Source organism: Musca vetustissima, unplaced genomic scaffold, assembly GCF_032173495.1.
Source record: "Musca vetustissima isolate MV318-11 ecotype Yass unplaced genomic scaffold, APGP_CSIRO_Mvet_v1 utg7886, whole genome shotgun sequence".
Lineage (NCBI taxonomy): Eukaryota > Metazoa > Arthropoda > Insecta > Diptera > Muscidae > Musca > Musca vetustissima.
This window is the reverse complement of record NW_026876258.1, coordinates 84,707-111,119: the sequence shown is the minus strand read 5'-3', so window position 1 is coordinate 111,119 and position 26,413 is coordinate 84,707. Positions and strand designations below refer to the sequence as shown.

Genomic DNA, 26,413 nt, shown 5'->3' with positions numbered 1-26,413 from the left:
GTTTAAATCTTTTAAGACGAAGCAGCCAACTTGTCTGGTGTACAGCTTAAATGGCCTGTGGGGAGAAGTGTGGACAAGAATGTAAAGAGTAGAAATAAAATAACAAAGTCATTTCGTTTTAAACACTGACAAGTGGTCAAAGAGATGAACGACGTCACTCCATTCAGACAAGTCAGACAAATGGACACATTAAACGACAGCGAAACACTTTCATTTTCCTTTAAAACCTCTTCTATCTCTCTTAAAAAGCATACAAACTTGACCAGAAATGAAGACAAACAGAGATGTCAGTTTAGTTGTAAGGTATTTGTTGTGTTATGGTTGTTGTCGCTTTTGTTGTACTATGTGTGTGTGCCACTTGAGTGTTGACCTACATTTTAAATTTCAAACAAAAAAATTCAAGTTCGCCTCTTAGATTTGTTTTGGACATATTGTTGTTGTTCTCGTAGCTTTACAACAATTCCAAACAACACCCAAAGTATTAGCAACAATGTACCGACCGGCCAACCAACAGACAAATACCACTAACCATGGAAATGGACTGGTAGAGCCTCAAATCGTCTGTGAAAAATGCAATTAGGGATTGTAAATGTTAGCTGTCGTTTAAAACCGGGTGGAAAACTTCGAAACCATGACCAATGTGTGTTTTATTTGTTTAAGTTTTTTTTTTTTATTTTAATTGAAAGAGTACCCATTTTCAAGATTAACTCAGATCCATTATCAATTGGACATTGATTTGTAAATGGGTGCGCGTTTAGTATTTGTATTTAAATCATTTGCCCGGATACAAGGCCTGTGTGTGTGTTAACATTGTTGTAAAGATAACTTAACGGAAATGTTACATTGTAATGTTGTCGAAGTTTATAATGGAGGAATTGTTGTAAAATTCCTAAGATATGATAATGAGTGCTAACTAATTGAATCATCAACGTCAATTGAAGGGACATGAAAACAGAATCTAGATTTTTGCAAAGGTAACTGTTGCTAAACAATGTTGAAATAAGGAGAAGTTTTTATGAACTTTATTATGTGGTGGGGTATTTATTGAAGTATAAATATTCTTAATCAAAGTAAAATTCTACGTCGATTTGGCCATGTTAGTTTGTCGGCAAAAATCACGATAGACTCGCACAGGTCTAAAAATTAATTGTTGAACATTTGTTTTAATTTTGGGTTATGGACTCAGGCTAAGCACATATAAGTAGCCATTTGGTCAGAGTACCTTTCTAGGCACAGGCTAAAAATCATGAAAATACTTTTTTTAATTTTTCATATTTTCGAGTTTTTATGTTTCTTTTACAATATGGACAGAATTGATTTTTTTTTTAATTTTAAAGACAACAGGCTTTTAATGGGTTAATAGAGATTTTGGTCCACGAGTTGGCACATACCGCACGAATTTATGTATTCTGTTCGCAAGGCTTTTGTAACCGATGTGGTTATAATTTGACAATCCGGAGTCTGATCACATGTCTGTTATATCTTCCGCCTCTACCGTTTCCAACACCTAGATCAGAATATGTTTATTTACGCATGCCAGTCTGTCAGTCAGTCTACCTGCCTTTTGAAATCACGATGTAGTTCGCGATATATGTTCCAACTTGATATATTTGGTATATATACAAAGCTGCTCAAAACAATTGCAACTAGAACTGCAATGTAATAAAATAAGGCGAAACTAAGATTTAAATGGTTTTATAATTTTTACTTATGTTTCAACACAATCTTTAATAAGCCATCCTTCTAAATAATACTTGAAAAAAATTTATATTTCAATATGTTGTTGTTATTTTCCCAAGAATATAGAAAAACGTGTTTTGGCCTGCTCAAAACATTTGCAACTACTTAATTGTTTATTTTTTCCCTTGTCTTTGGTAATATTTCAAAAGTTTTCTAACTATAAACATAAAATCGGCTAAAAATTGACGTTAATAAACAAAAACAAATCAATTTTATTAAGTTAATAGCATAACTTTGTAACAAACTTATCAGTGTGGCCCCAAGTGCTATATTTCTGAAAAAGTCGATAACATGGGTGGTAAAAAATATAACGAGCGTATTAAGAAACAAATTATCGACGAGTTTAAACAAGTGTGTCCCATAATAAACCATTAATATCAAAGAATGTGTGTTCTCTTTTCTGTTGAAAGAAATTTAATTGGAACAGTGTCTGGCGTCTGGAGCGTAGACCAAAAGGCGAAAGTCTTAACCCATGATTTACAAAAGGTTCTATAAAACATGGTGGAGGCAATATCATGTTATGGGGGGGTTTTCCCGGATAAGGAGTTGATCTGATTCATAGAAACACTAGAATTATAAGGCCAGAAGATTACCAAAATATTTTATCTGACGTAATGTGGTCATATGTATCTTGGGAAATGTCTCTTGCAAGGGTTTTTCATGAAGACAATGACCTCAAGCACGCGTCTAAGTTGGTAAAACAATGGATATCCAATAAAAAGTTGTGTGTGCTTGATTGGCCTGCTCAACCACCTGACCTGGGAAATTGTACAACGAAAAATTGGAAATCAATTAAAAAAAAAAAACAAAAAATAGCATTTCTATGTTGACCTGAATGATCAAATGGGCATGAAGATATTGGTGACACATAGTATAAGTTGCAAATGTTTTGAGCACAGAAAAACATGAGTTTTTACGATTTTTTTTGCAAAATTTACAACAAATTGTTGTTGATTTGAATATATTTGGTATATTTTAGCACTAAAAACTTTGTTTAAAAATTTTTATTTCAATAAAATTAGGGATTTTTGTCGCACAGATGAATTGGTTGCAAATGTTTTGAGCAGCACCGTACACATTCCAAATTTCAGTATTTTTGTTGAATTTGGACACTTTTTTCAACCCTACCAAAATTGTAAATATTGAATATCATACATATAACCACAAAATTAACGTAACTAACCATTTTCGATATTTTGAAGGCTTTAGCCGCATTTTCCACTAATATGGCTGTAATATGGTATGAAGGTTTGTTGAAGGCAAACTTACATATATAAAAAAATAATATTTATATAGGTCCATGTTTTGGACTTATAGTTTTGGATATCCATGACTATATGGATGTAATTTGGCATTCCAGGATATTGCAATATTGCGGAAAATTGTCTAATATAGGCCCACTTTGTGTTAGATTAAATTCGATGATGGGGGATATTTGTTCACCCCTTCTGGTACCTCACCCACAAAATTATCAAAATTCAGCTGAAATTTAATTTTATAATATCATGCGAACGGACTCTCCGATTTGAACCAAACTCTGCACAACCTATTATATTTAGCAAGCTTAGATGAAGTGCGAAGAAGAGAACGATTAGTCCACTCCTTCTGGTACCTCCCATACAAAGCATGCACATTACATATTTATAAATTCAATACTAGACAAATGGAATGCATAATTTGATCCTATGGGGAAAATCGGTCCACTCCTTCTGGTACCTCCCCAACAAAATGACCAAATTTGTAAAACCTAATATTTTATGACTGTGTATTGCTGGGATATGGTATTTATCGGTCAACTCCTTTTAGTTCCTCCTCCACAAAGTGTTAAAATTTTGGATTTTTTTTAATGAAACGAACTGAATATCCAAATGTCATCCAAACTTTGGACATCTTAATATATTTACTTAACCTAGATAGAATTCAATGATAGGAACCATCGGCTTACTCCTTCTGGTACCTCCCACACAAAGTGATAAAAATGTTGCTGAAAATGAATTTTATAGTATCAGACGAATGGACTATCCGATTTGGACTAAATTTTACAAAATTTAATATTTTAAACATTCCTGCTTAAAGTTGGAAGATGGGACTTATTGGTCCACTTCTTCTAGTAACTTCCCCACAAACGGTCAACATTTTGAAAACATGTAGGTAGTCTTATATGGAACGAACGTTTTTAGAGGTGATTTGAAGAATGTAGCTCATGTGGAACTTTGGAAAATTCCTGCTACAAATGTGGAGAACATTTTATATTGGGAGCTATGCCAAATCTTAGACCTATAATGAATTTTTTACCAACATATTTTGGTCCTTCGACTCAGGGAAATTTAGTCAAAATTTTATCAAGGAATAGTTTGCCATTGAGAAGTTATTGGAGGCTAAGTTGAGCTGAGCCACTGTTTATTGCGTTCTAAGTTTTTATTTGCAAGTTGAATTTTTCTTGCAGAGGTCTGTTGATATGTCATGACTGAAGTTTTGTCCGAAATGTTAATTTATAGTTCTGATGAGATTTAAAATGTCCAGCCATTGAAAAACAATTTCTGTCATTGTCCTTTTTTAGGCCTTGAAAGTTGGGGTATATATTATTTTTTCTCAAAAATATCGTCGGTTAACTGAAGGTTGTTGTAAACTCGAGAACCCCAAAAGAATCCACCAGGACCTGAAGTGTCATCGATTTGAATCTGATTTATATCTTAAGCTATTGGATATAAACCAATACATATGTCACTAATACCCCTCTGAGCATAATATCAGATTAAAATGTGAACATAATTTTAAGTTACCCTGTAATTCTATTCCTATTCAAATTTAACACCACTACTGTGTCACATGTCATACATAAATTCTAAATTCATCGAATTTGAACATTCTACTTGGTTTTCATTTTCTCAAAAGTGTATGACAAAAGCAAATGCATTTCAATTCAATTAACTGTTACAGTTATGAATAAAACCTCCAGGTTGTTTATTTTTTGGTGTACTGCACTTCAAAAAACGTATTTCAAAATTAATATTCCAAACGGATAAGCAATAAAATCCTCTGATAACATCATTACTTATCCATTAACATTGCTACCTAGCGTTTTATTTTGGTTGCATTCTCAGTTGATGGTCAGTGCCAAACGGTGGCGATGACGACAACTGGCCATCAGGAACGACAACTACGACGATGTCATGAAGAATATATGGAGTGGCTATGAATGATGGCTTGCAGGTTGATTCTAGTGAATAAAATGTTTTTTTACGAAGTGGGTTTCTTTTGGGGCAATGTATTTTGGAGTAAGTCTTTTAGTAGTAATTTTTGTATTCACCTTTTTTGCATCCATGACGATCATTTTCAATGAAACCTCTGTGATTTGGTATGCTTCGTGTGTAACTAAATACACTTCACGTTTAATTCCTTTTTAATGAGAACGGGTGATTGCTGTTCGACAGTAGTTTCAATTCAAATTGTCTCAATAACACTCAAGGATTGATTATTGTTTTCGATTACTTCAAATTTTCACTCAATTTTTTTTCAATTCACTGAAGTCATTTTTAATTTCAAAATTTTTGATTAAAAAAAAATAATTTTTGCACTTCACTTGACTCTTGTTTGTTCGTTGTAAATTTTTTTTATTTCATATTTCGTTTTAAGAATTTTTGTACAATTTTTTTTTATTATCCCGTTCCGTATTTGTATTTTACAACTTTATTCACATCAACTTTCAGTTTGCGCTTGTGCAGTTGTGCTCAGCTGCTGCTGGTGAGCGTTTGAAACGCTTAACGGGAGTACAAACCTTTTTATACCTTCTTTGCCTATCTGCTATGTACGCGCTTGTAAAACGTCGCGCAGAGCTACAATGGCTGGCTGCAGCACAGTCTATGACCGGCCAGTGAGCCAACCAGTCAGCTGCAGAAAATCCAACGAAAACATTTCTCGAATTGAAATTCGCGACTGTTAATGTGGAGCGAACAGCTCGCTAACCAAGAGCGCGGTGTTGACGAAGTTGTTTATTTTTTACATTGCTGTTATGTTTACAGTCACTCGTTCAGCCAACCAAGTTTATTGTTGTGATATCTATTGTTGTTGTACTATAGCTGTTGGCTATGTTGGGTGCTATTCTTATCCACCACCACCACCGCTAACGACCACAGCAGCACCAACATTGGAAGTAGTGGGGGCATGCACATTGCTAGTCTGATGGAGTTGTTTGTTTGATGTTGGCTGCATTGCAGTGTGGAGACCCCTCTGTCACCCCAATACAGCTATAACAAAAGTACAATGCATCACGCATTTGCGCATGAGCATTCGAACCATTCAGTAAAATTGAAAATGGTATATCTCGGAAAATCTTATTGAGTGTAGGAGGTGACATAGCCTAGGCTTATCTTGGTCCCTATTTCATCTCAATTGTGGGTACTGCTAGGTATTTTAATGCAAAAATCGGAAATCAGACTAAATGATGAAACATCAGACAACGGCATGAGGTTGATTGACTTAACGGCAGCAAAAACATGGTAGTTAACAGCATCAGATTCAAGCATCTGGATTTACACAAGGCCACCTGGATTTCTCACAATCAAACAAGGAGAAATCAAATCGATCATGTTTTGATATACGGAAGGCTTTTATCCAGTGTTTTAGACGTTCGGAGGAGCGAATATCGATTCGGACCATTACCAGCCTAGGTTCGCACCCGTCCTTATGTAGCAGCAAAGGTGCGATCTAATGTAACACGGGAACTCGGCGTCGAAAAGCTGGAAACACAACTGATAGCAGAAACCTACTCCGCTCAACTTACCCAACTGCTTGGAGAAAGTACTAATAATATAGAAGCACAATGGCAAAGAATTGCAGACTACCGACAAACTGCAGAAAAAAAAAACAAGTGAAAAAGCGTTAAGTTCGGCCGGGCCGAATTTTAGATATACTGACAGGTACTTCAAATGAAAATATAGGGAACATACCAAAAAATGGACATATACCGACATTTCTACAATCCGATTATGTAAACAATAGTTTTTAATAGAAAATTATAACCTCAGCCTTATGTCTAATTAGTGTGCATACACTTCCACACGGTGAAAATGTGCCTCATCGAAATATTGGTTATAGACCCCATGTTTCTTGGGACCAAATCCCTTTCAGAAAAATTTGATTTCATCCCATCTTATTATGTCTTCCAAACATAGTTCAAGTCCGAATTTGGGGAATATCGGTCCATGCCTTCTGGTACCTCCCACACAGGGGCTACGGCTAAGCCTAAATGCAGGCTATAGTTTACATATAGTTCATTATCGAACCGTACGTTATAGTTTTTTATCTCGATATCCTTGGCAGGTGAAATGATTACAACAGAGTGTTAGAACCAAACCCAAAACGCGGAAAAATCAGATAATTATATTAATATAAAAAATGGGGTTATATGAGGACTACGCCTAAAAGGGGTTGACTATTAATAATTTTTGGTAGGGAGATTTGTTTCCATATACGGATTTGTTTCCCGTGAGTTCGGTTGAAAAACGCGCTCAAGAACCTCCAAATGCCGAAATTTGGGGGTACCTTTATATGGGGGCTACCAGAAAAAATAGACGTATATTTATAATTTTTAGTGGAGATATTTGGTACCCAATAAGAACCCATTGTACCAAATTTCAGCGAATTCGGTTGAAAAACGCGCTCAAGAACCCCAAAATACCGAAAATTGGGGGTACCCTTATATGGGGGGCTACCAGAAAAAATGGACCTATATTCAAAAATTTTTGTGGAGTGATTTGGAGCCTATTTAGAACTCAAAGTACTAAATTACAGCCAATTCGGTGGAAAAATACGACCAAAACCCCCAAAATACTGAAAATTAGGAGGTACCGTTATATGGGGGCTACTGGAAAAAGTGGGCCAATATTTATAACTTTTTAATATACCATCCATACTATGGTGGAGGGTATAAAAAAAATGGATACCAAAATGCACCACCAGGAAATACATGGAACGATCTGCAGTGGCGTAATGCTACTGTTATGAAAAACGCAGGGCAACCCTGCATACAGTAGCGACACGTAATGCGAGGGAGAATTATCGAAAGAAAAGGAGAGAGTAGAAACGTAGATATTTTCAGAAAAAAGAAGAAAGAACAAGAAAAGCGTGATCAAATCAAGATCAAATCGAATTCCGGAAATTTTACCAACGATGTTGGTAAAATTTCAATGGCCATTTTTGGACCATACAAATGCGGCTTCAGACCTTGCAAATGCACCACAGACCATAGAAAAGACCCACGTCGCCCCACACATCGACAGATTCCAACAATTCGTCGACTAGAAAGCCTCATTTGACAGAGCTATCCGTTTAGAGGTATTTAAGTCATGTCTCCGTTCGGCATTCCTGCAAAATTAATACGGCTATGCAGAATAACATTAACTAACTCAGTTAAAGTCGGAAAATGCTCTCGAAGTCCTTCAATAGCGAACGAGGATTCAGACAATGTGACAGTTTGTCGTGTGACCTTTTTAACATCCTGCTGGAAAAGGTCATACGAGACGCAAAGGTAAACAGAAATGGCACTCTGTAACCAAACAACACATGTTAATTGCCTACGCTGATGACATCGATATAACGGGTCGAACATTGCGAGCGGTAAAATTGAGAAGGAGTCTGCCAAAGCTTATCAACGCACAATACGTCACAAGACTCGGACAAACTGAGGAACTTGCAAACTACAACTTCGAGGTTGTGAACGATTTTATATATCATAAACAAAACTAATAACACCAGATTTGAAATCTGGTGAAGAATAGTGTTGTTCAATAGATGCTACATGGCCGGAGTAAGCAATTCAATAACAAGGCCATCTCTCGCCAGACCAAATTCATACTTTAAAATACACTGATACCACCCGTGAAGCATGGGTACTAGCGCAAGCAGATGATACATCTCTTGAAGTGTTTGAAAGGAAAATTCTCAGCCGATCTGCACCATGGGCTGTACCATCTCTTCTCGAATATCGACGTATTCAGATGTATCGAGCTGCAGCGACTACGTTGGCTAGGTTATGTTGTGAGAATGGATGAGGATGCTCCATCTCAAAAGGCATATAGAAGCGAGCCAGCTGATGGTTCACGCAGAAGGGGAAGACCACAAATCCGATGAAAAGATCAAGTGGAAGATTGGATGAGCTGCGCACAAGACCGATGCGCCTGGAAATATTAATAGAAACGAATTTATGAAATTCCTTTAGCATATTAGTAGACTGGTCGGTATGACAGTATATTTTTATAAAGCATTAAGAGCATCAATATAAGTTGCAATCATTTAATAATTTTTTTAACTTTTTTAACTTATACCACTTCCCAAATCAACGTTTATCTTTTGAGGAAAACAATAGCTTTGCGTTTTTATGCTCATTGACACAGTTGGCCTATGCTCTGTTTTGTTGTCTTAGCTAATGAAAATGTTATTAGTTTTATGATATTCTGTTATCGTTCTCTTAGAGTTGTCTTTACTCTCAATCGAATAATGCTTAATAGCTGCATATTTCATTGTGTCTTTGTTGTGTGGTGCGGTTATGCCGCCTATCTGTCAATCAATCTGCTTTTCATTATTTTATGTTTCAAATTTATTGCGTTTTAAATGTAAAAATTTGCATATAGGTTTATGTTTTAATGACAAAAAATACGAAGCTGAATACATCGATTTTGTGGACTTGGAAGCAAATGTCCTGGGGTATTTGTTTGTAAATACTTGTTTTGTAATATTGACAATTTTTTTTAATGAACTTTGATCTCCTTTTGCTTTGTAGATTTGAGCTATCTTGTTCTTGAAGCGGTTCGATAGTTCCATTGTTCATTTTACTTCAATCGTTTATTGATACCCGACAATTAGGTTAATGAACGGGAAGATGTAGATGCACGATTGGATCAAAAGGAAATAGGAAGAAAAGGAACTAGATAATCGAATGAACCGAATCTAGTACCGAGCGTTTATTTTTGCGGAATAATTACGTTGAACTAGTTCATTCTGGAACGACCAATTCTATATTTTAATTTTTCATTGTTCTAAAAAGGTTTTCATTATTTTTCTTAATTTCCAATTCCACGTTCACTTTTATTTTTACCAAATTTCATTCATCAATTTTTTATTCTATTGCATTTAACTTGGCAACAAAATCTTGCTTCCGCTAAATTGATTCATTGAAGAAGTTTCTCTGGTCACTTATTTTTATTATTAAATAGAATTATTGTTTTTTCTTCTTCTTCTCACTCAAAGAAACATTTCCAGTATTGTGAAAGCGCCAAAAAATGTTTTCGTTTACACTTTATAAGAGGATTAAAGTGACAAAAAGACGCGACTCTGCGACACTGGTCAGTCTTGTGTGCTGTGTTTTGAATTTCGCTTTTATTCACAGCGCCAACGATGAAGAAAACTAAAAATTCTATACAAAAATAAATATGAGTGTTTCCATAAATAATTCAAAGAACAATTTAATTACGAAATTGTATTGGCAGCGGTAATTATATTGGTTTCTAAGACTGAAATCTTGCGATATCATTTGCATACTCGCGTTGGTCGTCAATATGGGTTAACTCTGCAAGCCAATCGGAATGTAAAAACGACTACTAGAGTTTTTTGCAAATAGAGAGCAGGACTTAAAATGGCAACAAATCATACAACAAAACGGTGCATATTTGGCCCAAATCTCACATTCCGAAGCACGTTAAATAAAGTCCTAAAGTTCGTATAATAATAATGGATTTCTTTTTCTCCAACCTAATATATGGACAAAATTCAAATTGTTAAGCTTTTTAGATTTGTATGCTATTGGCGCCCAACGAGGGGATGTGACAATGTTTGTATTGAAATTGTCTAACAAAACTCAGCTGCTTTACTTGTAAATGCCAGAGTCCCAGAGTACCTAGTAGAGAGACTCTGCCCAGGTGACGAGATAAGTCTCAGCAGATTTGGTATCAAGTACGGTCCTAATCGATCAATAAATTATTAAAAAATATGCCGTCCATTGTGGTATATTCCCAATCAAAGATGATACTTTCCGATGTTTAATTAATTTTAAGCTGGGCTCTTAGTCTTCGCTTACCATACAATATTTAATTTGCCAAATGGCGCCCAATGTGGGTATAGAATAAATTTGGCCATGTATTTGTATGGAAATTATTTTGTTCTAACTTTATAACGATTTTTATTTGTTACAAAATTATTAAATTAAATTATTGGCGAAGATTGCCTCAATATTACTAAATGTTGAACAGAAACAACGTCGATAATGTTGTTCGATCGATATTACCTCAAAAAGGTCTAAAATGGTGACGAATCATGGGTGTATGTATATGACATTAAAATTAAAGTCCAATTATTCCAATGGATAAATCCTGAAGACAAAGATCAAAATAACACCATGGGGTGAATGTTTTACTCGCTGTATTGTTCGACTGCAATCATGACTTTTGCCGCAAGATCGTGCGGTCAATGAGGAAGCAATTCGACATAAAAGTCGTCAGAAATTGTGAAAAAGTCAATCATGGATTTTGCACCATGGCTATACACCAGCTCACTTGTGCGTGAGTTTTTGACCACCATTAAAACCCTTATCATGCTTGAACCACCGTATTCATCGGATTTCACCACAATGGTACCATTTTTGTACCAATATTTCCATATTTAATACTTGTGACACCATCGTATCGTATTTAAAATCGATTAATGATTCTTCCTCATCCAGTTTCTTGTTTTTCCGTTCACACAAATGAACTCTTTAAAAAAAATATTTAGTACCTTTAATTTATTGATAATTTCCAAGAAAAAATTTTTGGTATGGGATAATTTTTCCCGTTTCTCCTTAGTACAATATTTAACACCTTTTTGAATGCAGTACTGACTTAAATCCAAAATTGACGTTCATTTGACATCAGTATTTTTCCGATTTTGATTCTATTCACATTATCAAGTTGTGATGGAGTGTTCAACTATTTGTTCCCAGGTTTTGTAGGTCAAAGTCAATTCTCAAACTGACGGATTTCAAATCAAAATCAAAATTGTGCTAATCCCAAAATGTAACTATTGTGAATGATGCTTGTTATCTTAGATCCATCATTCAAAGCAATAAAAATGAATGAATGCATAATGAACAGTTACTTAAGTCTGAAGTTTCAAACCAAGAGTTTTGTAGGTGGAACATTTTTGCCTTGAGGCAAATAAAAATATTTTTTTCCATAAAACTTCAAATCAGAATTTAACAGATGCAATGCCATTGCATCGAACTTAAGAAACAAGTCAATAAGATGTTAATATCGCAATGAGTTCCATTGGTTGATGGGCACAGTATTTTGAAGACAGGAAATAAAAATGACGCTCTGAGTGAAGTGGGTGAAGTAAACCTTTTTTATATTTTTATTCGGTTATTTTAGAGATGAATGAGGATTATTTTCGGATAGTGTCCTTAAATACGACAAATAGATATTGGTATATTTTCATCGTCCCCCTTTTTTCATTTTATTAATAACTTGTAATCAAAGTAGAGGTCACACAAATTGTAGACTAAAGTCGGCATCTATATACTTTTGGTAATTATCGGTTAATATTTAGGGGACGAAAGGACCTCGCTCTAGAGGCTACACTTCTAACCCGAACATTATGAATAGTTAGCTAACATGGCTGGCTTTTGAGTGAAAATATATGTGTTCACTTCGGATGGCGTAGGGCAAGGTATAGTGGGCTAGAATATAATTTCATTTGTGGCGCGTTCGAATCCCATCGGAGGTAGAAAACCCGTTCAAATTGGTTTTAAAGATTAGTAAAGAGATATTTTTTCTCCAGAATGAATGCCTTCGAAGCCCCATGACGTTATAATATTCAACACATAAGGATGATACAATATAGGGGTGGCAGGAGATAGCGCCACCCAGAGGAAAATGGCAACACTAATAATCCAGGACACCAACCACTGCACTACATTCAAGTAGGTGTTGTTTCAAAGCAACGATAGGCAGCAGGTAAGCTAAGCATATAATAATATAGTAGAAAAAACAATTTTTTTAGTTATCGCTTACGATAGCTATGATTTGTGGAAGTCCTATGCTCCCATATGTTCACTCCGAGAAGACATGATCTGAAAATGTTGACAATGTATGATCTTTTATCTGATATCAATTCTTTTTTGCCCATACCCCGACGGACCATACTGCTCCGCTTATTGGTTTACTTTGTCCTTCTAGCAATTCTGATTCTGTCACACTGTGCTGCATTTAACCGGACAATAGAACATTTATAACTGTTTGTCGAACATTAACTGTCAAAAACAATTGTAATGCCGCCAGTCAAGAATCCACCATAAACGAAAAACAAAAAAATGTTTTCAAAAAAATATCTCGAGGATATGATTTTATGCGAAAGTTTTTGTGTTTTTGTGGTTGCCTCAAAAATGAACCCAATAACCTAAATTCGAAAAACAATGAATAAAAACATAAACATTTCGCATACTACTCATAAAACTGTCCAAATCAAGAAAGTGACATACCATCACAAACATTCCGCTGCACAACCCAAACATCAAATCTGAGCGTTTGTTTTGCGATCAGTTTTTTATTGTAAGTCAGTTACATTTGTCTGTCGCCCTGTCAAATTTACAGAAGGAGGAAATTTACTGCATCAGATTTTTTTGAGGGGGCCGTGCTACGGTATTGTGTGGAGGGCTTTTCCAACCAAACTACTATACGCTCCACTGACAGTTCCTCCTAAGTATGCGTGGGTCGGTTTTTTTTGTTTATCGTAAATACGGAACAAGCTCTTAACAACTGTTCGAGTACTCATTGCATTTGAGCGGCATTAAGACATAAGAACAAGCAGATATTTTAGACAGCTAAGAGTTTATTGCATATTTTACAACATCACTTCATTTGGTATTTTAAGTCAAGCGATTCGACTAGCATATGTTGTCTTTATTAGTTACCAGTATGTGGGGAACTCAATGATTCCGTTTTAAGATTTGGAATTAAGGAACCCCTATCTGACAAACTGTAAGGAATGATCATACGAGTGGTGGAGGATTAACATTCCTATTGCACAATTCAGTCCAGTACAGACCTACCTCGCTAGACTCCATTGACCCGTACATGGAATATATGGGTCTTTGACCGTGTGGTACCGCCGAGGTAGAGGTGCTTAAAGTTTACATAATAGCTCAGCCCCGCGTTACATTTCTCATCTTTTGGCTGGTGCTAAGGAATTTCAATGCACATGATGAATTATGGCATTCCGTACTAGGTAATGGCCAGAAAGGCATAACCGAGCAAATTGATAGCTCAACGTTTTGCGCGGAGAATGTGGATATTCCCACCAGGATAGGGGTCAGTTCATTGGGGTCAGATCACCTCCCTATTATCATGTCCATCAACAGACCACCCGACTTCATAACTTCGAAACGCCGTACTTTCCTTAATCATGGGAAAGGTAATTGGCAAGAGTTCAGAAATTTCACCAATCGTTGCCCAATCCTTATGATGCTCGAGTAGCAGAAAGGAATTTCCTGATCATCATCATTTCTGCAGCCGCTCGCTATATACCTGCGGGTCGTATACCCGAATTAAGACCAAACCTCCCAGCAGAAACACCGGGATTAGCCAATGCGCGTGATAAGCTTCCTACTAAACCCAGAATCAGAGAACTGACTGATGGAAGTGAACCGGTTATTCGGCGAGCACAAGCGAAACAAGTGGCAACATCAGTACCGGAGTGAGTAAATTGTGGACAACAGTTAAGTCGCTCTCGAACCCTGGAAGAAAGGATGATCGGACTTCTCTCTCACTTAACGGCGTTGAGGTGATAGATCTGAAGAGGTGCGCGAGTTTTTTTCAAACGGCAGTTTGTGACACCCCGAGAGTGACAGTGCGAAGAGAAGAGTATTGCGCCATATACGTGGAGGACGAGGAACCACCACAATTTACGTTGGAGGATGTTGCAACTGCCATCAGAAACGCGCTAACTTTTGTCGCCAGTAGCTAAGACTCTTGAGGCATTACTACTTAGCATTCGTTAATGCTACTCAGTTGCTGATCATCAACATGGGTTCCGGAATCAGCACAGTACAGTACAATGCGCAGGGCGCTCCCGCTTCTGAAGACAGACAAGGATGCCAAGGATACCGTCAGTCACACCAAGCTGTTCGAGGACGTCGACAGAACAACCCTCTAGCCATGTTTTAAACGTTGGATCGTGAATTATATGTGCGGACGGCAATCGTACGTAGAATTTAGAAACAGGAAGTCGAAGGCCCGTAGAGTTAAGCAGGGAGTTCCCCAAGGAGGGTTGATATCTTCAAAACTGTTTACCCACCGGATGGCATAAAGATTGTAAAATAGCCTATGAATTCTACGATCATGGCGTCAGGACCCAAAATTTATGACATTTGAGAGTGGCTGAACCACTATCTAGTGGATATATATCCATTAGGCCGGTCGTCGAAAATGTCGATAAAATCGGAGAAATGATCAAAGTCGACCATAAAACTGTTTTAAACCATTTACACCAGCTGGATTCAAAAAGAAGCTCGATGTTTGGGTGCCACAGCAATTGACATAAAAAATAGGATGGATCGAATTCCATCTGCGAAGCCTTGGCCAAACGGAATGAGATAGACCCATTTCTTAAACGGATGGTGACTGGATATGAGAAATGGATCACATACGATAATCCTGTGCGAAAACCATCGTGGTCAAAGAGCAGTGAAGCTCCTCAAACGGTGGCCAAACTAGGACTAACGGCCAGGAAGGTTCTGCTATGCAGTTGGTAGGACTGGTAGGAGATTATTTATTATGAGTTGCTTCCATATGGCTAAACGCTAAATTTTGATCTCTATTGTCAACAACTGGACCATTTGAAGATAGCAATTGACCACAGTGACGCGCCAGAAATGTCGGGAGCTTTGTTGGGAAGTTTTAATGTATCAGCCATTGCAAAATTTTGTTAATGATAAAATTATGGTGTCTACGGAGGATTGTGAAAATCGACTACTAATTTCCCAAATTTTGCACAGTTGCTTCATAACGAGGTTCACGTTCAGTGTAATATGAGTCCACCTGTTCAATAATAATTTTTGATACAAACCGGTTTGGAATACTCATGTATAATGTATTAAGTTTAAAAGATTCTTACGATCATTTCTTTGGAGGATAACTTTAACGATGCCGTTTGAATTGGAAGCTATTGCTGAAAGCCCACGTTGGGCGCCATTCTTTATAGGCTTTATGTCTGTCATTTGTTAAATGTTGTGTAAAGTATAAGTATAATCCATACCATAGTGTTGGGTTCCAATATTTCCCATTTAATTTCCCTAAAAGCGTTGGCCTTGAAAATGTTGAAAATTACTCACATTGGGCGCCAATGTTGTTAAGATTGTTTACTTCGGTTTTGATTCAATTCAGCCAATTTATTTCCCCACCATCGGAGAAGTATCTTTTTAACGATGCCACTCGAATTGGAAGCCATTGCTGAAACCCCACGTTGGGCGCCATTCTCTTAAATGGTATTTGAATGACTATTATGTTAAGACCTGCCATTTTCTTAAATGTTGTGTAAAGTTTAATAAATTCATGTCATAGCGTTTCCCATTTAATTGTCTGCAAAGAGCCTAGAATCGTTGGCCGTGAAAATGTGGAATAGTACTCACATTGGGCGCCAATGTTGTGAAGATTGTTTTCTTCGGTTTCCCATTCAATCCACCAAATATATTTCACGACCATCGTAATCGCAATATATAACATAATCTGATTGGTTAAATTCACCTCTAAATAGGCAAAGGTGATCCGCCTGTTTATAAGAACGTATGTATGTCCACATATCTGGACCGTTAGACTACTCTCACATAAATGTTACTGTTTACATTTCTGTGTTTCGTTGTTCCACTGCCATGACAAAGGGACGGACCAAAGTCAGGAAATACCACAGCATAGATTCCGTCCATCCACATGTATGTAATGTTGTTGTTGGAGCTTGGGCCATAACAAAATTCTGCTGAACTTTGGTCGCTCTGCAAAGTTAATTTTGTTGTTGTTTTTTAATGCAATGAAGGTGAAGGCTCGGTTGTAATTGTTGTTGCATTTTTTATAAGAAGAAAAAAAAAAACAGATAATAGTATTTAGGTTAAAATTTTCGTTTGTCGGTTCTACGCTACCGGCAGTGGCTTGTGCCATGGCGGGAATTACTTAGCAGCAGTGAATCTGTGCTCCAAATCGTTGGAATGGTTTCCCTTTTTTTGCTGGACGTTTGGTTGGCTGGTCGGCTTTTGTTTGTCGTCGTCGTCATCGTGGTGGTGGGTCTGCTGCGATTGTCGGTCGGGTCGGCTGATCTTGAAGGAACTAAATTGAAATCAATTGTTTTTGTTGTTGTTGCAGTTGCTGTGTGTATTTATGTGACCATTGTTGTGGTTTTCCAAGTCGCCGTTGCTGTTGTTTCGAAGGTATCCAAAGAAAGTACTTTTCTTTTGTTTTGATTTTCTTTTTCTTCTGCTTCTACTTTTTGAGATTGAAAGTTCTCTTTCTGTCGTCTGCCCACAACATAACAATAAGACGGCAATCGAAGTGACTGGTCTACGGAGGAACCGTTTCCAAGATTTTTATTGTATTCGTTATTGTTGTTGCTGTTGCTGCTTTGTTTCCATTTCATTGAGCTCTGATTTATGTGGCGGCATTTACTTTCTTCGGAATCATTTTTATTTTGAATGGAAATAACTGCCATCATTAATGGTCATATTTAAACGATTAAGAGATAGCAGCAGGAACAGCAACGGTAGCAGCTAAATGAAATGCAGTTTTTGGATTGAACCTCAGCTTTATCCGATTTTATTGGGTTAATGTGTTGTGGAGCTCTTCAATATCTTAAGAGAAATACTTTTTGGTTGGGAATTTTTTTTTTGAATATTTTAAATACCTGGGTCAAATGTTTGGATCAAATTTCTAACGAAAATAATATGTCGCTTCATGTTCGGCGCCATATGGATGCAATTGTTTTTAAAGAAATTCTTCAAAAAATAATGCCAACTGCCCCAAATTGGACGTCATATCGTCAAAGCTGCCTTAAGTTGGGCGCCATTTTGAAAGAAATCATAAAAAATCAAGTCGATGAGTTAGTTCTTCGATAATGGATATATTGGTCTGATGATTATATAAAAAATGGGTTTTTAAAATCCAACCCCTAAATATATTACATCAACTGTCCCCAGTTGGGCGCCACATCAATGGTTTGTTAGATTTTAACGATATTTGTCTGATGGTTAAACCCTTTAAAATTTCACGCCTTAAATTTTAACTCCAGTTGCCTCAAATTGGGCGCCATATTGATGGTTTGTCAGATGTCTGAGATTTTTTACCAATGGCTATTGAAACAAATCCTTTAAAAAATTCGATGGATGGTTTGTTAGACCTTGGTCTGATGGAAACACCCATTAAAAAATCTATGTCAACTGCCCCACGTTGGGCGCCATATCGAATTTTTATAATGGGGGTTAAGAAATATTCTTTTAAAAATCCACGCCTTTAAAATAAACATGAATTGCCCCATGTTGGGCGCTATATCGATGGTAAAAAAATGTATTTCTTTAAAAATCCACGCCTTGAATAATAAACATTAATTGTCTCATGTTGGGCGCCATATCAATTGTTAAAAAACATGAATTGCTCCATGTTGGGCGCCATATCGATGGTTGAAAAAATATTACTTTAAAAATCCAAGCCTTACAAATATAAAGGCCAATTGCCCCATGTTGGGCAATTGGCCATATCGATGGTTCGATATTTCTTTAAAAATGCACGCCTTACAAATATAAAGGCCAATTGCCCCATGTTGGGCGCCATATCGATGGTTCGATATTCCTTTAAAAATCCACGCCTTAAGAAAATAAACGTCAATTGCCCCATGTTGGGTGCCATATTCATGCCTATTGTTGTTGGGTTGGGTGTTGAAAAAATATTCCTTTAAAAAATTCACGCCTATTGTTGTTGGTGGGTGTTGAAAAAATATTCCTTTAAAAAATCCACGCCTATTGTTGTTGGTGGGTGTTGAAAAAATATTCCTTTAAAAAATCCACGCCTATTGTTGTTGGTGGGTGTTGAAAAAATATTCCTTTAAAAAATCCACGCCTATTGTTGTTGGTGGGTGTTGAAAAAATATTCCTTTAAAAAATCCACGCCTATTGTTGTTGGTGGGTGTTGAAAAAATATTCCTTTAAAAAATCCACGCCTATTGTTGTTGGTGGGTGTTGAAAAAATATTCCTTTAAAAAATCCACGCCTATTGTTGTTGGTGGGTGTTGAAAAAATATTCCTTTAAAAAATCCACGCCTATTGTTGTTGTTGGGTTGAAAAAATATTCCTTTAAAAAATCCACGCCTATTGTTGTTGGGTTGAAAAAATATTCCTTTAAAAAATCCACGCCTATTGTTGTTGGGTTGAAAAAATATTCCTTTAAAAAATCCACGCCTATTGTTGTTGGTGGGTGTTGAAAAAATATTCCTTTAAAAAATCCACGCCTATTGTTGTTGGTGGGTGTTGAAAAAATATTCCTTTAAAAAATCCACGCCTATTGTTGTTGGGTTGAAAAAATATTCCTTTAAAAAATCCACGCCTATTGTTGTTGTTGGGTTGAAAAAATATTCCTTTAAAAAATCCACGCCTATTGTTGTTGTTGGGTTGAAAAAATATTCCTTTAAAAAATCCACGCCTATTGTTGTTGGGTGTTGAAAAAATATTCCTTTAAAAAATCCACGCCTATTGTTGGTGGGTGTTGAAAAAATATTCCTTTAAAAAATCCACGCCTATTGTTGTTGTTGGGTTGAAAAAATATTCCTTTAAAAAATCCACGCCTATTGTTGTTGGTGGGTGTTGAAAAAATATTCCTTTAAAAAATCCACGCCTATTGTTGTTGTTGGGTTGAAAAAATATTCCTTTAAAAAATCCACGCCTTAAGTGGCCTGAACATTCGTTAAAAAATTCCTTTAAAAAATCCACGCCTATTGTTGTTGGTGGGTGTTGAAAAAATATTCCTTTAAAAAATCCACGCCTATTGTTGTTGTTGGTGTTGAAAAAATATTCCTTTAAAAAATCCACGCCTATTGTTGTTGGTGGGTGTTGAAAAAATATTCCTTTAAAAAATCCACGCCTATTGTTGTTGGTGGGTGTTGAAAAAATATTCCTTTAAAAAATCCACGCCTATTGTTGTTGTTGGGTTGAAATAATATTCCGCCTATTGTTGTTGGTGGGTGTTGAAAAAATATTCCTTTAAAAAATCCACGCCTATTGTTGGTGGGTGTTGAAAAAATATTCCTTTAAAAAATCCACGCCTATTGTTGTTGGGTTGAAAAGATATTCCTTTAACTCAAAATATTCCTTTGATCTGTTGATGGTTGAAAATATTATTGGAAAAACATTTCATGTATTCTGTGTACCCCCTTCCCTATTGTCGGTGACTTCAATCTATAATCTCCACTGCACTTATGTGCAACTCCCACACGAGCCACTCCAATTATCTCTAAGAGCATCAACACGATCCCGAGATGTTGTGGTTGCTGATGATGATCATCATCATTATCATCACAATTCTTATCGGCATTACAACATCAAACATCATAAATTATGGTTATTTTAACAGTCAAATAACAAAACTCCAACAACAACAACAGCAGCAACGAAGTTAGAAAAAAACCAAAACAAATTTCACTTTCTTTTGACATCAGTCAAAAAATCACCATCAATGAACAGAGTGGGGAGCAACAAACGGTGTTAACCTCTTTCCGTCCAAATATTTACCTTTATTTTTCATCCGTTGTCATGATTTTAAATTTTACTTGGCGGTTTGTTGTTGTTGGTGTTGCCCAAGTTTTTTGTTGTTGTTGTTGGATGAATGATAATTTTCGGAACCAAACCAAAAATTGTTACTTAAGTTGCAAGTCAACGTCAAGGTGTTGATGTATTCCCCCACCACGGTTGATAATGATGTTGTTGATGATGCTGTGCTTTTTTTATGATCGGAGTTCCCGTAAAACTCACTCCCTTTGCGTTCGACAACACCAACAAACACCAACGTAAAAAACACTTGTAGTTTTTGGCGCTTCAAGGGAGTTTGTTCGGCATTAGACAATGCCAAAGCATTGTCTCCTGCTGGGCTGAAATTTCTTGATCACATATTAGCTTAGCAGTCAAATGAGAGTAGTGCTTGTTGGTGTTGTTGTTATTGGTTGGCTGATTTTGTAAATTCGTTTCCACCATATATCATCGTCAATCACGTCGCTGATTCCGATCAATAGAAATTGAAAATTACCACAATTATTTTCCATTGAACTTTCTAATGGCAGATCTCTGAAGCTCCAGCTTCAGCCTCTGTCAGTCGATATTTGATGATGCTGCCGCTGCCAATCCAGAAGAGGCAGGTGGTGGTGGTGAGGGGTTATTGTTATTTATAATAATGATGGATTGAGTGAAGGAGACTGAAGGTGGCCCAAATGATTAGCTTTAGTTTTCACATCATGGTCGGTCATGCTGAATTGCCAAAAAAATCACAACGACAAATGAAACTCTTATTTTCATAAAAAAATATTATAAATAACACACGTCCGCATCTGACGTGAAAAGAAATGGAAATTGAAAAATTATTGATAATTTAGTGATTTAAAGAAAATAAATTATTGACCCTAAGAGTTGAAAATATTGAAAGTAGTTAATTTAATAATAATAGCAGGCTATTTATATGTCAGGTGCAGTTATAATCACAGAGACATCGATTCTTTAAAGGAATATTTTTTCAACACCCCACCATTAATAGGCGTGGATTTTTTAAAGGAATATTTGTTCAACCCAACAACAACAATAGGCGTGGATTTGTTAAAGGAATATTTTTTCAACCCAACAACAACAATAGGCGTGGATTTTTTAAAGGAATATTTTTTCAACCCAACAACAACAATAGGCGTGGATTTTTTAAAGGAATATTTTTTCAACCCAACAACAACAATAGGCGTGGATTTTTTAAAGGAATATTTTTTCAACCCAACAACAACAATAGGCGTGGATTTTTTAAAGGAATATTTTTTCAACCCAACAACAACAATAGGCGTGGATTTTTTAAAGGAATATTTTTTTTGTTTGTTTTTTGTGTTTTCTCTCAGTGTCGAATAAAAAATCGTGTTACCCATGAAACCGTTTACCGTTATTATGTCAATGTCATTTTCAATACGTTAATGAGATCGATTTCCATTTCATTCATTTCAATTTGGTTACAATAATTTCTTTGTTTTCTCTGTCTTTATTTTTCAGATTACCCGAATTTCATCAAAAGCTGTAAAAATTTCTTATCGGAGGTCTTATTGAAAATATTAACAAAGTGTGACTTCCTATGTCGTAATATCGGGGTAAGTACCAATTAACGGTTTCCCCTCATATAAAAATGATTCATTACCTAGCTATGTTATTTATCATTTTGTTGATCATATTACAAAGAAGTTATTTTTTGCCGATAGTTGATTATAAAATATGCAAAAAGAGCTATAATTATTACACTAGTCTGCAAACATTTTTAATATCCGATCCATAATATAATAAGTACACTAATCTACACATATTTTTAAGGTTCGATCCATAAAGTAAATCCATAAGAAAAATCTGATTTTTTCACCGGGTAAAAAATGGGTCCTTAAAAATGCCGCACAAAAAAATACTTCCCCTATTTCTAAGCTGTGGCGTACTTGAACCTCAAATTTTTAGCATTTATTCCAAAATTTTGTAATTGAAATTTAGTACCTTCTAATCCTCTTATTATTTAATGCGCATTTTGCAATAAATTCAAAATATTGTAATAATAACAACAAAAATCTCGCCCTCAAAAAATTTGTAAAAATGAATAGATTGGCATAGTGTTGCAATAACAGGGCACGTCCAATCACGTAGCAATTGTAATTCCCACGTTTTTTGAGAGGTGAATATTACAACGAAGATGATTATCTGAAGATGATGAATGCCCATTTCGTGTAATCGGCCATTGGGTATGAGTTCTATAGAATAGTCAATTTTCCAATTTTATTTTTTTGTTTAATTATTGTTTATTGCAATAAGCTCTTATTGACCGGCCATATCGTTGCTTTGATTGATTTATAATTGTCCGGTTCAGAAGGTGTTATTATCACATTATGAAAATTTATTATGACTAAATGTATTGGATTTTGAAGATAACTTTGTATACGAGTTAATATCTATTTACGGCTCGGCTTATGGAACAACCGTTCTGTAACATGCCAGCTAAGTAAGTAAGTAATCTATTTACGTATTTAGGAGAGGTTTGTAGTTGCATCATTTTCGAAAATCATGGACGGATTAATCCCTTTGGTATTTAGTAATTTGATAATTTATTACAGGCGGAAATATGTTCATTACAAAAAAAAAAAAACAAAGTTCGATAATCCTAACCAAGCTGGCTAGACTCAGACTCAAACCTAAAAATTTGAAGAACAAGAAGAATGTGATTGTACAACGTACACAACATGGAAACCCCTTTATTCTATATTATTAATTTGAACGATATACTATATATTTGTAGAACTATTTTTGCCTATAGTATGGATTTTATATTCTAACAAGCTAGATTTACAAAAGGTAGGGACTGCTCACAAATTTCATAGAAAATGGTTTCGATCAGATGCAAAAAAGCGGAGTCATTCGTCCATTTATGGGCCTCGTAAATAACTTTTGCTAAAATTTAATAAAGCTATTTTGTACAGACTTTGCGATTTTATATCAGCTTTACTTAGCGACCGTATGAATCCAGACTGAAATCCCGAAAACCGCCTTTAACACTAGCTAAACAACTACACAGCGAAAATACCCACTGCTTGGTTATGGCCGTGGAACAAAATAGAACAACTGAATTCTAGCTATCACACAAACCATGGTGTATTCTAAGTCGTCTCCTCTTTTCCACAGGTCGATCGACCACATAATTTACAATTGTCTGGAAGTACAGACGCAATATCCTGACTTAACACATTGAACCTGTAGATACATCAAATTACAGTAACTCGGAATTTTTTACGAAATCCATACGCTAAATAAAATAATCCCCCAATTTTCAGTATTTAAAGGATTTTTGAACGATTTCCAAGTGGGGGTTAGAACCAATAACCCCCACTTGGAAATCGTTGCCATCAAAAGTTGCTTCAATTAAGTTTACAGCGGGTTACAAAATGTCTTTGGATAATGGTGTCGGCATACGTCAACATTTTGTGATATTTGACACTTTTCTCGTAGTCTTTAACAAAACAGTCTTGCAAAAAGTGTCTAATGGATATCAGACCCCATTTTTATAATACGAATTTTAAAAGTTTTTATGTAAAAATAACTTTTTTAGAATTGGAGTGGTATTATTTTTCCGAAATGACCGAATCCGGCTTTTAGACTACGACTACGCGGAACCGACCCAATTTTTATTTTTTAAAGATTTTATTAGTTTTTAGGTTGAATCCCTCAAAGTTAACATGCTTGTAACAGGCAAAAGAAAACGAGATAGACCATGGTTCCTTTTGAGAATATGCATAGAATCACTTTCTCAGTCCGTCCGTCCATCTGTCTGTTTATGTGAAATTGTAAACAAAGTACAGGTCGCATTTATTATCATAATTGGATGAAATATGAAAGATTTAGATATTTTCCCCATATATGTGTTCGTCCGATTTTATGTAAATGGTGCACCAAAGATAATATAATTGTTCGATTTACATGAAATTGGGTATTGAATTGATGTTAGAATGATGTATGATAATTATGTTAAAATCGGTTGAAATTTAGATATAACGCCCATATGCCTTTTCGTTCGATTTTATGTAAATGGTGGACCAAAGACTTTTTTCTCTCATATACACGAAATTTGCACAGCGTATTGAATTGCGCACAATGATCAAGTACACACCGTACTGCAGCACGCTAAATGACATCTATAGATAATTTTGATTGATGGTATGCCAAAGAAACCAAGTCTGCCCGATTCACATGCAATTTTTCACAGATTTCAAAATGTGTTTAATTTTTTTAATTTCAAATTTCAGAATTCAAATTATTTTTAATTTCAAAATGTTTTAACATAAGGGTCCATCCTCACTTTTCATGGTCTTAGACGCTTTTTCCAACAGTTTGGCATCCTTGATTCGCAGATTTCTTCTAACATTAGATCTAACTTTTTTGTGAAAGAAAGCTGTTTGATTGCAATTTAAATAAAAAGTTCATTAACAGAAAACTTCAGCCTTATGGCTAAAGCGGGCATGTTTCAGTCAATTTGGAGTCGATTTCCAAATGTTCGTCTGTCTGGCCTCTCTCTCGCCCAAACTGTGTACGTCGTAATATTTCTTCCAAATAAGGTTAAAAAGTTCGAAGATGGAGAATATACGTCCCCTTCTTCTGGTACCTCCTCCACAAAATGGTCAAAATTTGCAAAAAATTAATTTTATAATATTATGCGTGTGTACTATTCGACTTGAACCGAACTTAGCAAAACCTATTACCTTTAACAAGCCTAGACCAATTCGAAAGTTCGGACCCATCAGTCCACTCCTTCTCATACCTCTCCCACAAAGGGTCAAAATATTCAACTTTTTTAAATCCAATATCAGGCGAATTGAATTTCCGACTTCAACCAAACTTTGCAATACCTATTATATTTACTAAGTTTAGACCAATTCCAAAGATGGGACCCATTACCCCACCCCTGCTGGCGAATTGAATTTCCGACTTCAACCAAACTTTGCAATACCTATTATATTTACTAAGTTTAGACCAATTCCAAAGATGGGACCCATTACTCCACCCCTTCTGGTACATCTCCCACAAAGTGTGCACAACCTATTATCTTTTCAAAGCCTAAATCAATTCCGAAGATGGGACCCATTGGTCCACTCCTTCTGGTACCTATTTCTGGACTGTCCTATTTAATCAACAGATCTCACCGTAGATCACTAGCTTCGATACATAGGTAAATAACTGTCGCAAAGTTTGAAATCTCTAGATAATAATATAGCCTTAAAAGTCAAACATTGTGTCGCGTATTAAAACCAAATAGAGCCTTTAGAGGATCTGAATTTCAACCAGACTGATATCGATTATAATTACCAGGCTATGACTATGGTGCCTACCCCTGGGGCACATTCGGCGAATTTGACTTTTTTTACAAAACTTTTTAAAAATGTTTAACTAATACTAATTTTTTATATCTTTTAAGTACTAGTTTTTATAATTAAGTATCAGATGCAGGGACGTACGCAGGGGGGCGGCCCATGTACACATGTATAGTCTGACATAGCTATACCAGAGGACGAATTGGTTGCGCAGACCGCTATGAAATTTTACATGCATTTCCTGTTATGGTCAATGACTAAGACTAACATTTTTGGTGATGATTAGATGATACTTGGGGTATGTAATAGGCCGAAACTTTTTTGATAATGACTTTTATTTGAAAAAATCAATTAGTTCGGGACAACATGATTCGGAAAAGATGGCAGGGTGCAAATATCGCGTAATGTTTACTAGGCTCGGAATATAGATCCGCAGAAAGTTGGAATTCAGTGGTAGTTGTATAGGGTATCATATGGTCTGATCCGTCTGAATATACTGCTCCGCAAAGTGTACATATCTTCATTAGCTACGAGGCTTAACAGA

The 26,413-nt window shown here is 35.9% G+C and overlaps 1 protein-coding gene across 1 annotated transcript in view; it reads right to left on the bottom strand.

The window, feature by feature from the left end:
- LOC133338802 (uncharacterized) overlaps positions 1–18,486 on the bottom strand; it is a 31,774-nt gene extending 13,288 nt beyond the window's left edge. Inside the window, exon 1 of the mRNA XM_061546908.1 lies at positions 18,463–18,486. Within this exon, the coding sequence (XP_061402892.1) occupies positions 18,463–18,486 (24 nt within the window). The remainder of the gene's footprint in view (positions 1–18,462) is intronic.
- Between the last annotated feature and the right edge of the window lie 7,927 nt (positions 18,487–26,413).